Source organism: Balaenoptera musculus, chromosome 19 (assembly GCF_009873245.2).
Source record: "Balaenoptera musculus isolate JJ_BM4_2016_0621 chromosome 19, mBalMus1.pri.v3, whole genome shotgun sequence".
Taxonomy (NCBI): domain Eukaryota; kingdom Metazoa; phylum Chordata; class Mammalia; order Artiodactyla; family Balaenopteridae; genus Balaenoptera; species Balaenoptera musculus.
In genome coordinates, this window is record NC_045803.1 from 25,058,362 (window position 1) to 25,072,667 (window position 14,306).

General features: G+C 36.7%; 1 protein-coding gene across 1 annotated transcript in view; it reads left to right on the plus strand.

The window, feature by feature from the left end:
- LONP2 (lon peptidase 2, peroxisomal) overlaps window positions 1-14,306 on the plus strand; it is a 95,978-nt gene that overhangs the window by 59,926 nt on the left and 21,746 nt on the right. Inside the window, exon 11 of the mRNA XM_036833066.1 lies at window positions 2,766-2,899. Within this exon, the coding sequence (XP_036688961.1) occupies window positions 2,766-2,899 (134 nt within the window). The remainder of the gene's footprint in view (window positions 1-2,765; window positions 2,900-14,306) is intronic.

The following is a 14,306-nucleotide window of genomic DNA, read 5'->3' on the forward strand; positions in this document are numbered from 1 at the left end:
AAGTGAAGTCTCCCTCTGTTTTGAACTTTGACTTAGAGTTTGGCCAGTCAGGCTGCTTTTTGATCTAAGCCAGCCTTCTTAAGGAAGTCTATTTGGAAGTCTGTTTAAATTTACTTATGAAACAAGTAAGACTCAATCTGACCTAGGAGTTCCTTTTCTTAACTTGTGATTTATTGTGTGGATAATGCCAGGGGAAATAAAGTAGGTGATTTCTGCGCCAGAGTCTTCCAAAAATATCATTATTCCAGATAATACCTCTCATGTCTTTGGGTAACTTTCAACAAGTCACTTAACCTTTTTGATAGCTTCCCCATCTGTAAAATATGAGTGGTAGAGAAAAATATCCATTCATAGCTTATCTGGAACTAAATACTAATGACTTGAAGAATAATCACTATTTGTATTTCCCAATTGTTGCCTGGAGAATTATTTCTTTTTTATATACTTGTTAGCTCAAAACATCAGCTATTAAAAGCTGTGAACATTAGGAAATTTCTCTGAGCAGTTTTAATATTTATAAAAACAGCACAGGTATTTGCTACTCCAGGCGAGTTTTGGGTATTTAGTGAGTTACCCAACTTAGGACATAGATTTTCATCTTTCATGTGTTTTTCATCTTTTCCTGTGTTGTAGTCATAGACCCATAATGTTCAGGAGGAGGGGAGGAAGTCTTAGAAGTCATCTAGTCCTCCTTACCTCCCAGGGTCACTAGACTGCTTGAATTACACTGCTTACTGCAAACCACTCCTTGGTGAGTAAATATAATTGTTATAAAAGAGTCTTTATATTCACCTCCCTATAGTTTTCTCATTGTGCCCTATATGTACACCTAGAATCTAATTCCTCCCTTGTACAGCCCTTCTGGCATTAAAAAAAAAATGCTGTCAGGTCCACATCCCATAACTGTTCTCTTCTTCAGGCTGAATATTCCTATTCTCTTTACCATTCCTCTTGACCCATTTTCAAGACTTTTCACCTTCCTGATTAGTCTTCTTCTGAATGACTCCTGTGATGCCAATGTCTCTTTTAAAATAAACACCCAGAGCAGAACTCAGTGTTTCAGACATAGCCTAAACAGTTCACGGTGTAAGAAGACCACTGATTTTCTTACTCTGACTATATTATTTTATGACTGTGTCTCAAGATTCTTAGCTTTTTTAGGTTATCCTCTTGCCTATTGCACATATAGTTACCCAACACCTTTAGTTCTTTGAATTTCTGCTGCACTTGGTCTATCTCATTCCATCTTTATAGGGTTGAATTTTTTAAAGCCCAGATGTAGACGTTTACAATTATGTATATTTTAATATACATGTTAGTTTCAGCTACCATTGCAGCAAATTGATTTTCTTTTCATCTTGATTATCATCCAGTACGTTAGTTTTATGTTCTCTGAAAGTTAGTGTCTTCATGATCATCTAGTCATGGTTAGGAAACATTAACCAATTCTTATTTGACACTGGCGATTCTTCCTTTTTTTGGTTTAAAATTACTAAACCAAACCAGCAGTTGATGTGTCTACGTTCCTCCAGTCGCTGTTAATATTATACTGTCTGCATTAGTTCCTAGCCCATGATTGTTCTAAACACCTAAAAAAGTATTTTTTTGTTGTTGATGTCCTTATTATTTTTGGCAAGCTCCAGTTCATTCTGAACTTCCTGGTACCATTTCTGCATGTTCACACCATCCCTCTGTAAGCATCTTCAGGCCCTTCTCTTTCATCTTTTGTCCAGACCCTTTCATCTGAGCTCATCAAATAGTTGTCTAGGAAGCTACATTAGGTTTTTGTTTTTGTTTTTACATGTTGGTTTGTTTATTTTTAAAGTGCCTCCCTATTTTCTTTCTTACTGAAATTACATGCATTTGTATAATATGGACTTTATTCCTTTATCTTCCTATTCCTTTGATTGAAATTAGTTTTTTACTTTAGAGTGTTTAGCCAAGAATTTTATTTGTCTTTTCTCAGAACTTAAAAAATCTGCTTCCCCAGAGTCTTGAATATATGTCTGACTGCCTAATCAAATCCAGTTTTTCAGATAAAACTGCATTCTCTAGCTGATGCTGTCCATTCAAACTCATCCAGAGCTGGGTGGCCAAAAATGATTGTACTGTATAAAGGATTATGAAGTGGCTTATGGAATTTGAGTCTAACATATATGTTTTTTAAGACAGCTCTGCCTAACCACATTTAGAACCTTTTCCATTTTATCACACTGCTTGCATCATTAGCATATTTCTTTCTTTAGAAGTCTCTACAATGAAAAGACACTAAATAGGGGTAATTAGCACAGTTCCAGGTAAAGACTAGATTTCTGTCTCAAATTATTTTTGCTTTAGTTTAGAAAAAAAATTATTTTTCTGATTCTTTCAGCAATGTTTCATGTATAATAAATTTATCAGAATTTTCTTAAATCGACAGATTTTAAGAAAGCTCTTACACATATCATCAAGGAGTAAATCATGCTTTATGTGCTGCTAAATTTACTTTGGTGCTATAAATTGAAGAACCAATAATTCATTTTTAAGTATAGCGTAATAGTCCAAGATATTCTATATAAAAGGAAAAGCTGTTGCTAGAAATACTCTGAATATTTAAGAAATAAGAATACTTTACTGAGGAATTTTTAAAGGTGAGGCAGTTAGTACTCAAGAAACTGTAATAAACTTTTAAATGTACACTTCCTTTAGGATAGTTGTTAATCACATGACTTCTATTTTTACAGGTGGTGTTTAGCCAAAAATAAAATATTTTTCTTTGATGACAGGTACACCAGAGAGGCAGGGGTTCGCTCTCTGGACAGGAAGCTGGGGGCCATTTGCCGCGCTGTTGCTGTGAAGGTGGCAGAGGGACAGCACAGAGAGGCCAGGTTGGACCGTCCTGATGTGGCTGAGGGACAAGGTCTGTGACTTTGATCTGGTGCCCACAGGCTTGGTGGTTAGGAGTAAATGGCAAAAAAAAGTTGGATGTGGAGGGATAGTGTGGGGTGGTCCTTGGAGCAATGGCACATATTTCTCCACTGGTGAATGCATCCAGTGAGTAAGTAAAACTTAATGGTTGATATATTTTATCAAGAGGATTCTTTCCTACAAATAATACAGAGTTTTAGCAGGAATAATACTTAGTATTAATGCTTTAGGGATCTATTTCTCCAGCTTTGTAATGATGGTACACTTTATGTTTGGGTTCTGGCGTTCTCATTTTTCCTTCTGATCCAGATTGTTAAGTCATTCAATATTTATAGCATAGAAAGTTGCTACAACAGTAAAAAAAAAACAAAAGAAAAAAGAAAAAAAAAATCCAAGCTGTCCAAGTACTGCAAGGGCAGATCTGTGTTCTCTGGAATAGCTTCATGTGTAATATTTGTTTTTCTCACACATTTTCTTTGAGAGGTACACATTTAAGATGTAATTTAAATTATTTTTTCTTTGAAAAATAATTGTGGAGGTGGTGACAAGGAAAAAAAGGGAAGGAGTCTATTCCTCGAGTTAATGACACGTGGACATTTCCTTCGGTGCCCAGTTAAAATGTCTTAACTTCTTGCCCCAGGCCACGCTGCTGCATAGCTGCCAAAATTTGCTTTCACACACGTGACTTGAGTAGTAGAGAGTCTCTTTACTCTTGCATAGTAAAGAGATTTATTAGATGTGCTACCATTTCCATAGCTCTTTCTAGAAAGGAGTTTGATGAATATAGCTGAAGAACCATAATTTGTGATAAGCTCAGTAGAACAGATGCAGTTAAACATCTTCCCTGCTTTTCCTTCTACTGCTAAGCGCAGTACATTTAACCGCAGTATCATCCAAAGAGTAGACTTTCCCAGATCCTCCTCTTCCTCATATGTGTTTCACCCCTGCTCGCACCGTGCCTAGAACCTCACTGGTTCATTTCTCCAGAGAGTGAACCTCCCACCTTCTGTTGAATTGGGGAGGGGTAGGGCCCTTGTTATGTGGAGTAGGAGAGGGATCTTAAACCCATAATTATTTTCTTACACAGACTTAAAAAACTTTTTGTCTTTAGTCCCACTTCTCACCCATCTTTTCAGGAGTACCTCAAATTCCTGAGCCTTTGTGGATAACCACCCCACCCCCGCCCTCACAGACATTAAAGTTTCCATATTTTCTAGCCTGCTAAGTGTTTATTACTTCTTGCCCATCTACTTGCGCGTATCCAAAATGTTGTCAGCGTCTCTTTTCTTCTTTCTTATTCTTTTTGTTCTTGTGGGTTTATCCGTTTTGTTTGTTTGTTTCTTGTCATTTTAATAGGATTTGGAGAGGAAGTTTAAAGATAAACACATGTTCAGACCACCATTTTCAGAAATCTGAATTTTTAAAAAGTACCCTAGGTGAGTGATAGCCTATTAAGAATTGTGTCACTCGGTGTAGCTGACAATGACAGTGTAGAACTAATGTATTTTTCTTTTTTTTCCCTTTCTAAATATAAGGGCTAGATCCTCATGAGTTTCCCCTTTTTATACTTAGAACATTCCCTTCGTGCTGTGGCCTCTGGCACCTGAGCCTGTGTCCTTTTGTTCTTGTCTGTGATATAATAGAAAGGCAGAGAGTGAAATGAGTTTATCTAGTTAACACATTTCGAAAATTGTGTTTAGGATTTAGACAGTTTATTTTGGAATTTATAATAACACATTCAGAGGGATTTGATGTTAAGAGAAGCGTTCCATAGTTATACAGTGCTTATATACATCCATTAGCATATTTCTAATAACGTCTGTGACCACATTAGCTATTACAAGGTAACCCAGAAATAGTCAAGAACTTGTTCAGCTTGTGAACTGTGTGAGAACATCCAGTGTTTCATGGTAACATTTATTTGGTTATTTTTTTTTAATCCCTGATTCACAGAACAAATCGTAAAAGATAACATAGTTAAGCAGACTTGGGTGGTTAAGATATTACCTAGGACACCCATATGAATAAATAATTAGGACAAGTACTTGTCTCTTGAGAGGATGATTTTGATTGTAGTTCTTATTAGAGATACATGGACTCCAAGCTGGGTCTTACATTGTAAGATACCCTGGAGTTACTGTAGGTGACTCTCCTCCAGATTTTAGCAAAATAATTATAAAGTATCCTGAATTGATGTTTATGACCTCAACCAAGCCAAAAGAAAAGTTTCTACAAAAAAAAAGTCTCTATTGGGTTCTCATGCCACAAAGTTCAAATGCAGCTAGCTTAGTAACTGAAAGTTTCTCATTAAGAAATGAATTACATAAAATTAGAGTCTAAAATAGAAGTTGTTTTAGAAATTTCAAGTAATGCAGTGAGGGAGTTATTTTTAATGTTAAAAGTATTGCTGGACCTAGAGTTGCTGCCAGGAAGAAAAGTAATTTCAGGCCACAAGCTTTAAAGACAGGCAGAAACCTCAGCATATCGAACAAACTTTCTGGAGTAGGCCCAGAAATACTGGTCTGTGAACAGTTGTCTTTGTGTTTGTGGGGTCTTAACTGTCAGAACAAATAACAGAGTTTAAAAGGCGGGTGAGATTTCCAATTGATTTGTGTTAGAGGAGGAATATTTATGGTTTCGGTCACTTCCCTATAAAGTATGGGAATTATTTCATAAAAGCAGCACTGCGTATGTTTTTCTGTATGTTTTTAGTGTGTTCTGAATTGCCCTTTTCCTTTCTGGGATATTAGTTGGGTTGAAATATAAAAGTTTGCGGCTAAAGTTTTATTCTGCTTTTGCCTGCCTTTAGCCAAGGACACACATGTTCCATGTATTCAGTTTTGCAGATTTGGATGTTTCTCTCTAAAGAGTTAGGCATATGTCCATTTGTTCAATCACTCATGTACCATATATGTCCAGTTAATATCTAGTAAGATTTTTTCCTCAAAAATTATCCTCAGCAAAGAAAGATTCACTTTATAACCAATCTTATAAAGTTTCTCAGAATATGGAGCACTCTCAATTATTTTTGAAAAATATGGTATTCATTGGAGAAGCTACATTAAACTTAATGTACCTCAAGATGTTAGTTTCTTAACTGTTCTCGTCGAAGTCACCTGAAAAACTGCTTAGGAAAAAAAGAGACAAAATGAACAGATTTAACAGTTATTCATGAAGTGTGTTAGATGTTATTATGAATAAGCTTTTTAAATGTCACTTAAAGCAATATGTATGTGGTTATGTTATGGAGATCTTAGATAAACACTCAAAGGAAAAATGAATTAAACTAGCTGACTTACAGTAAGTGGGTGGTGGGTACTTTGGATGAAATTTCCAGTGGCAGCATCAAACACGGTTTCAAGAATGACTGTATCTCATTTGGTCTTGATACCCGGTAGTATAAATCCTCCAGGTTTGTTTTTCTTCAGGATTGCCTTGGCTATTGTAGGTCCATCAAATATCTGTGTTAATTTTAGAATCAGCTTGTCAATCTCTACCAATAAATAAGTAAATAAATAAATAACACCTTCTGATATTTTGATTGTGATTGCGTTGAATCTGTAAATTAGTTTGGGGAGAATTGACAATTTGATATTATCAAGTCTTCCAGTTCATGACTAGCTTCATTTATTTGTCTTAATAAATGTTTTTAAGTGTTTTAATAGTTTTCAGTGGTGAGCTTTTGCATATTTTTCTTTAGATATTGAATATATTCCTAGTTAATTGATCCTTATATGTGTGTGTTGTGTGTGTATCATTATAAGTAGTATTTTTAATTTTTAATTTTCTAGTTTTTTTGGTTGCTAGTATATGGGAATACTACATTGACTTGTATCCAGCAAACTTGCCAAATTGACTTATTAATTCTTACCATAGACTCTTTTGGATTTTCTACATATACCATCAGTTATCACAAATGCAAATAATGTCAGTTTTTACTTTTTCCTTTCTGATCATTATTATACCTTTTATTTCGGTTCTTTCCTAATGAACTAGCAGGGACCTCCAGGACGATGTTGAATAGAAATAGTGACGATACACAAAGGAGGTAGAAAAAATGCCTATGAAGAATTACCAGTCTCTGTAGCCTTTGTTTTGTACCTTTGGGTGACTTGATTGACTATTACAAAATCTTAGTGGAGTAGGATTCGCAGCAGCTGTCTGGTTTGACTCTGGTTTGATTCCTAAGTCCCTTCACAGAATTCCCCAATAAACACTGAGCCTTGCCTATTTGACTCTGTTAACAGACACATCTTTATAAACTTAGCTGTCTACTTCCCAGTCCATAAGAAAACAGAAGTTGTAGATTGGAAAAAGGGCTAAGTGGCTGGGTGGTATGAGTCACAAGCATTAGGATTTGATGTCAGTGAAAACATGCCTATCCTCTCATGATAGATGCCCTGGGCCCCCACTGGCCACAAAACATTGGGCTGGCTAGACCACAGATCTAACTCTAGGAGTTTCTCTAGTTCAATCTGGGTCCCAGTTTGAGTGAGTTGCATTTTGACATGTATTGTTTCTCTGATATGTTTGCCTTATGTAGGACAGTGAAATCAACCTAATATAGTGGAAACAGGCAGATATAATATCCTTAATTTTTGGTGTATTCTTTCCAGACTTCACAGTTAAAAATGCATCAAAATAAAATAGTCAAAGTTTACAGCACTATTCTCCTCCTTCATTAGCTTTAATTTTCCTGGGTCACCACACTCTTGGCTGTCAGCAAGAGTATGCCGGCTGGAGGAGGGGTGTCCTGCCCGTCTGCTTATTGCCGGAGCGGGGCGGGGGGCAGATGCTGAGAGGAGAGCCGCATTCTGATGGGCCTTCCTCACTTAACATCCCACTCATTTGCTAGGGTAGCTTTTTCCTTAGCCTTTCTTGGGTCCTTTTCTACGGAGGAATCACCTTCTGTCGGGCTGCATTCAGGGCTCTTTGTTGTGGCTTCCTGCCATTGACTTCTCAGACCCTCAGCATGCTTTACGATGGTTATTTTAAGCATGACTCCTTTGTAACCAAAACAGGAAGCTGTTCCTGCAGGAGAAACAAGTGTTTTTGATCCTTTCAGCTCTTTTTTTTTTTCCTACTAGTCATCGCCAGATCTGAAGCATATCCATTCTCTTGTCTAATGTCATGAATTTCTTATATTAATGGAAAATACTGTATATAATGTTTTCAGGAAGTAACCTCTGAGCTTTGTGTAACTTTTTGCTAAATTCTTTTGTCTTTGACTTCTTGGAGCAGTCTTCTAACTGTTGCAGGATCTGTCCCTTTATCTTTTGGATTTTACATTATTCAATGCTGTGTAACAAATTACTCCAAAACTTAGTAAATCAGTTAGCAAGCGTTTATCACCTCACTGTGTCTGTGGGTCAGGGATCCAGGAGCAGTTTATCTGGGTAGTTGTGAGGTTCTGGTCAAGCTGTCAGCCAACTGGAGGTTCAGCTCAGGGCGGATCTACCTCCAGGCTCACTGATGGCGCTGTTAGCTGAAAAGGGTTCCGAGACCCACCCAATTCCACCGTGTATGTGGAGGCTCTCCCACGCCAACAAGCAATTCTGGGATGCCAGCTGGGTGTCTAAGAATTCAGCTCAATTCTGACACTCACCTACCTAGAGACAGCGTCCGATTCCACAGGCAAAGGGCTCAGTCTCACAAGACTGCCCTCCACTAGAGGCACGTCATACACCAGGGTCATTCCCTGTACTTCGGACTGACTGGCTCAAATTGGAGTTTCCCACAACCCCCTCCTTGGGCTTAATTTGCTAGAACGTGTCACCGAACTCAGGAGATCCCCCCTTTACCCACTAGATTACCAATTTATTATAAAAGGATATTAAAGGATACGAATCAGCTACATAGGGTGAGGTCCGGAACAAAGGAGCCCACGTCCTCGTGGAGCCTGGGGCCTGGCACCCTGGCACAGGGAAGCTCTCCAAAAATGGACCAAAAAGCTGTCCTTTGGGGCTTTTATGGAGGCTTTGTTACTTAGTCATGATTGACTAGATCATTGGCCAGTGGCGACTGATTCAACCTCAGACCCTTCTCCCCTCCCCAGGTATCAGTGGGTGGGACAGAAAGTTTCAACCCTCTAATCTCCTGGCAACCAGCACCCATCCTAGGTGCTCCTAAAAGTCACCTCATTCACATAACAAAAGACAGCTTTATCGCTGTCAACACTCAGGATATTCTAAAGGCTTTGGGAACTGTGAGCCTGGATGATGGGCAGATACAGATGAGAAACACTTCTTAAAATCACAGTATCGCATAGCAACCTGGGTTCCTTGCTGAATGTTGGCCAGATGTTGAGGTTCTCGCCACTTAGGCCTCTTCCTAGGCTCAGGACACGGCTGTTGGCTTCCCCAGAGAGTGTGCTGTGCAAAAGGGAGAAACAAAGAGCCCAAGACAGAAGCTGCAGGCTTTTATAATCCTCACTTCTGCCACATTCCGTTCGTTATACAGACCAACCCTGGTACAGTGAGAGATGGCACTCCATGGGAGTAGGGATCATTGGGGACCATCTTGAAGGCTGGCTCTCACAGATTTTTTTTTTTACTTATTTTAAAGAAGGTTATTATACATTTCGTTTCTATTAATACAACCCCCATTCCTGAAGATTGAAATAGTTTGTTTAGAGTTTTAAAGAAGACCTGTGGTTTGGGTTGTTAATAGAGGGTGGAAATTTCTGTGCTGCAGGAACAGTTAAGAATAGCTGTATAACTCTGTTGGGTGGGCCTTCAGGGGAGAAAAGCTTAATAAGACCCACAAGCAAATGAATGATTCTTTAGTAACAACGGAAGCAACCTTTACTTGTCAGCTTTTAATGTGGATTTTGTTGATATTGTTCTTGTTTGTTTTGTTTTGTTTTGTTTGGGGACATAAAAACTTTGTTAACTGTTTTTAATAAAGTGAGGATAATTGAGTCATTTCTTATTACTTGGTTCCAGTTACATATAAAAATCCTCAAACATTTTAACCTAAATCCCATATCTTCCTTTCTGGCTAGAGTTAGAACAAAAAAGAGAGAGTAATTTGTGTGTTTGCCTCTGAACCCAAAAACCACAGACCAGATGCTTGGGCTGTTTATTTTAGATTGTTATAATAATACTCAGAAGTCAGATTTTTAGTTTCTGAAGAAACGCCTACGTCTGATGTTGAGGTCTTTGAATACAGTGTGACGAGCCACAGTTTTAGTGTTATTATGGGGGCCAAATTTAAATTGGCCTACATTTTCCTAATCTTTAAGCAGCGACTTTGAGAATTTCTGCACATCCTTACAGAATTTACTGATTTAAAAGGCTGTAGCAGTTCAATAGTCATCACAATCTAAGATGCTTTATTATCAGAAGGATTTTTCTAAGCCAGCATTTAAGTTTGTGCTGTTGAGTATCCATCCATCAAACTTAAGCTGATTTCTTATTAAAGACCCAGGTTGCACAGATAGGGCTAAGAAGTTTTGATTCATTTTTGCATTTTTAGTATTTAAAGTCTTGCTTCATCTGTTCATGCTTAATCTTTCCTTTGATTGTATTAGTGACTCGGGGCAAATAAAATTTTCTAATAGTCAAAGGAACAACTAAGGTTAACTGTTAAGGAATATGGACTTCAGAGAGAGTTTTACTACCAGGGCACCTACCTGGCTTGCTGATTCTAAAGCTTTGGGGGTTTGTAGGGTTCTGTTACAGCTAATTGGATTTTGCAAACCAAGATCTAATTAAATTTAGCTTAAGACTTTCTATGCTAAATCCTTTGCATTTGTAGGGATATTAGGCAGCATGTTGTGTCCAAACATCTAAAATCAAGTGGTGTTCAAATTTGAGATGAAAGTGTTATATTGGTATATACTGCCAGTATCATGAAGATATTCTGTTCTGACATTTATGCTGATTTACTGATTGTTCCCTCTTCAATACTGGCCTGGTTTAAGAGATTTGTTTGCCTATGTAGACTGGAAGGAAGCTGTAATAAAGGAAAAATCCTACTTACGTATGATAGGAGACAAACGTTTGTTATTTAAACTTTATTTGGAAACAGGAAAATCAAATATTGTCTAAAAATTAAAAAGTCATTGTTCCATTTAATGAATCATATAGGAAGATACAGTGGCCTTTGGGTGTCACTGACATATATTATCAAAACCAGCCTTAAGTTACAAGATAATAAAACAATACTTTAAAAAAATACTACAAAAAAAAAAAATACTACAGATGGTGTCTGCATCTTAACTGCTAATCCAAGTAATTCTCAAAGACTATTTTCTGAATCTCTAACACAGGAAATGAGATTTATTAATACAAAAAAAAAAAAAACCCTGGGAGACGGTACAATCTCTCTTGTCTGGTTTAAAGTTAGGGTCCTATGTCTTGGACCTTTGTATAATACTGATTTATTCAGTAAGTGAGTCAGCTAACAGTCACTGAATACTTATGATATGCCGGGTTCTAGATTGGATTCTCGGAAGGAGATGAAAGAGAACTTCTAACAAGTATGTAGTCCAGTGTGGGAGGTAGATATATAAACAAATAATTTTTAGATGTGGGATAAATGCTGGTTTTTAAAGTGCTGTAGAGGCATTGACTTGATCATTGAAAGCTTCATTTTATTTATTATAAATATTGTAGCTTTTAAGAATTGCTTTTAGTAAATCGAGATAAAATGGTCATTTATTTACATCTCAGAATTGATTTGAATAGGTAAATAGATGGAAAAAAAATGTTTTCCAGATACCTTTTTTGATGTTCTTTATTTTTATGAATAGATAACTGTTACTAAAATTGAGAAATGGTTCACAATCCTAATGTCCATCTATATCTCAACAGTTATTATGTAGAAATGTTTAGTAGGTAAACTGGAAAGAAAATGTATTTGGTAATGTTAAGGTTGTATTATCGTCCCCAAAATAATGAAGAAAATATTGGCAGAAAGGACTTAAAATATTTTATTGCTAGCATGAAGGTTTTTTCTGGGCATTTGATCCACAGATTTCCCCATTACTAGTTCCTTTAAAAAAAAAAAAGAAAGAAAGAAAAACAGATTGAAAATATGCAGGCACAAATGCTTTGGCAGCCAGGGTCAGTAACTTGAATCTCAGTTGCGTGTAGCACACTTCCTCTGGCTGGGAAGATGGTTTTTTGGAAAAGATTAACCTGAAACGGACAGACAAATTATATAGTTGAAAATATTCAGGTTTTTCTGATTTGTTTTTAGATATTTTGTTTTCCCCTTTCTGCCTTCCTAAGAGAAGGCTCTCAAATGCTTTTTATCTATGGTCAATTTAGCTTTGAGGCACATCTATTATCTTGTAAGAAATAACAAAGCCATTTATAATCTCAGCATCTCATCTAAATTTGTAAAGTAGACTTGGTTTTTTTTTTTTAAAGTAGTTTTATAACTGCAGCCATACAAATCTCTCTTCCTGCCTAAATGGGGTCTGGATCCATGTTTACATACCCATGTATGCTAAGGAATTGAGATGTAAACAGTATTCCCATTCATTGGTTCATACACGACCTCTCTGCCAACTACCTGTTAATATACCTAGTAATACACGTCCTACGCCCTGCAAACAAATATAGTTCAACCAATCTGTAAGTTTCATTTTGCTGCTTCTTCAAGATGCAGGAGCCCGGTGTGATTGGATTCAACTTTCAAGAAGAAATTTTAATCATTCGGCAATAATTTTGTCACATATTTAATTTTCATTTATTAAACATCTTTATATTTACTTGACAAAGCCAGTATTAAAGACCTGATAGTTTCTTGGCAAATCAAAGTAATGATTAAGTGTTTTGGTGATTTGTCATTTGTCCATAGATGTTATTAAGATTTAAGAATGCAATAGCCAGTCACTATGCTGTATACCTAAAACTAATACAACATTGTAAATCAACTATACTCCAATAAAATGAAAAAAAAAATGCAGTAGCCAAATTCAACTTAAATCAGCAGACCATAATTCAATACCTGTATTGTATAAGGCACTGTGATGAATTGGTATGGTAAGATTAGAGTTCATCTAGTCTGACATTTTACAAATAGGGAATCTAGGGTGCAGTTTCTTACCCAAGATTTTGCTCTATAAATGTTAGTCGAGTCCTGGGTGGTGGTTACTCCTTCAGTTTAAAAGGGATTCCAGTGGGAACTATGATTAGAAAGGTAATTTGACACTATATGGTGGTAGATCTTGGATGCACCTCTTAGAAGTTAAGAATTTGCTTAATTTGTAATGAGAAACTAGTAAAGATTTTAAGTCTGGAAATGATGTAATTAGAGTAGTGATTAAGAAAGATTCATTTACAAGTAGTGAATAAAAGGGATAGTAGGAAACTAGGTAGAGAAACCAAATTAGAAGGCTACGTGATAATCCAGGCAGGAAGGCTGATTGTCATTTATAAAGTTCCTACTATTTGCTAGACTCTGTCCTAAGCATTTTACATGTATTTACGCATTTAATCCTTTAATGACCCTGTAAGTTTTGTTTTCAGGCCCATTTTACAGATGAGAAAACTAAGGCACAGAAGATTCAATAACTTCCCCAAGGTTCACAGCTTGTAAATGTCAGTCAAGATTTTAATCTAGGCCAAACAGCTCCAAGTCGCCAAACAGCTCCAAGTCTAACCTCAGTAGCTATACTATGCTTTCATTATTCCTATATATCCTATATCCATTATCCCTATAACAACTATTTGAAGTGTAGGTACCATTTCTCTCTTTTCAGATGAGGAAATGGAGCTTAAAGAGACTAGGGAAATGAACAGTCTGAAAGTGAAATTAAGAAGGCAGTTCCATTTACAATGAACATCTAAAAGACTTAAATACTTAAGAATAAATCTCACCAAGGAGGTGAAAGACTTGTGTGCTGAAAACTACAAAACACTGCTGGAAAAATTTTTTTAAAGATCTAAGTAAATGGAAGGATATCCTGTGTTCATGGATAGGAAGACTTAACATTGTTAAGATGTACAGATTCAATGCAGTCTCTTCCAAAACTTCAATATCCTTTTTCAGGGAAATGGAAAAGCGGATCCTCAAATTCATGTGGAATTGCAGTGGGCTCCAAATAGCCAAAACAATCTTAAAAAAGAAGAACAAAATGGAGGACTCACATGTCCCGAGTTTGAACTTTCTACAAAGCTACAGTAATTAGCTGGTATGATACAGGCATGAGGACAGACGTATAGACCAATGGGATAGAAGAGAGGGCACAGAAATAAAGGGTCACATATACGGTCAGTTGATTTTTAATAAGGATGCCTAGACCAGTGGGGAAAGGAAAGTCTTTTCAACAAATGATTGCTGGGAAAACTGGATATTCACATGCAAAAGGATGAATTTGGACCTTTACCTTATTATATATACCAAAGTTAACTAAAAATTGATCAATGACCTAAACGTAAGAGCTA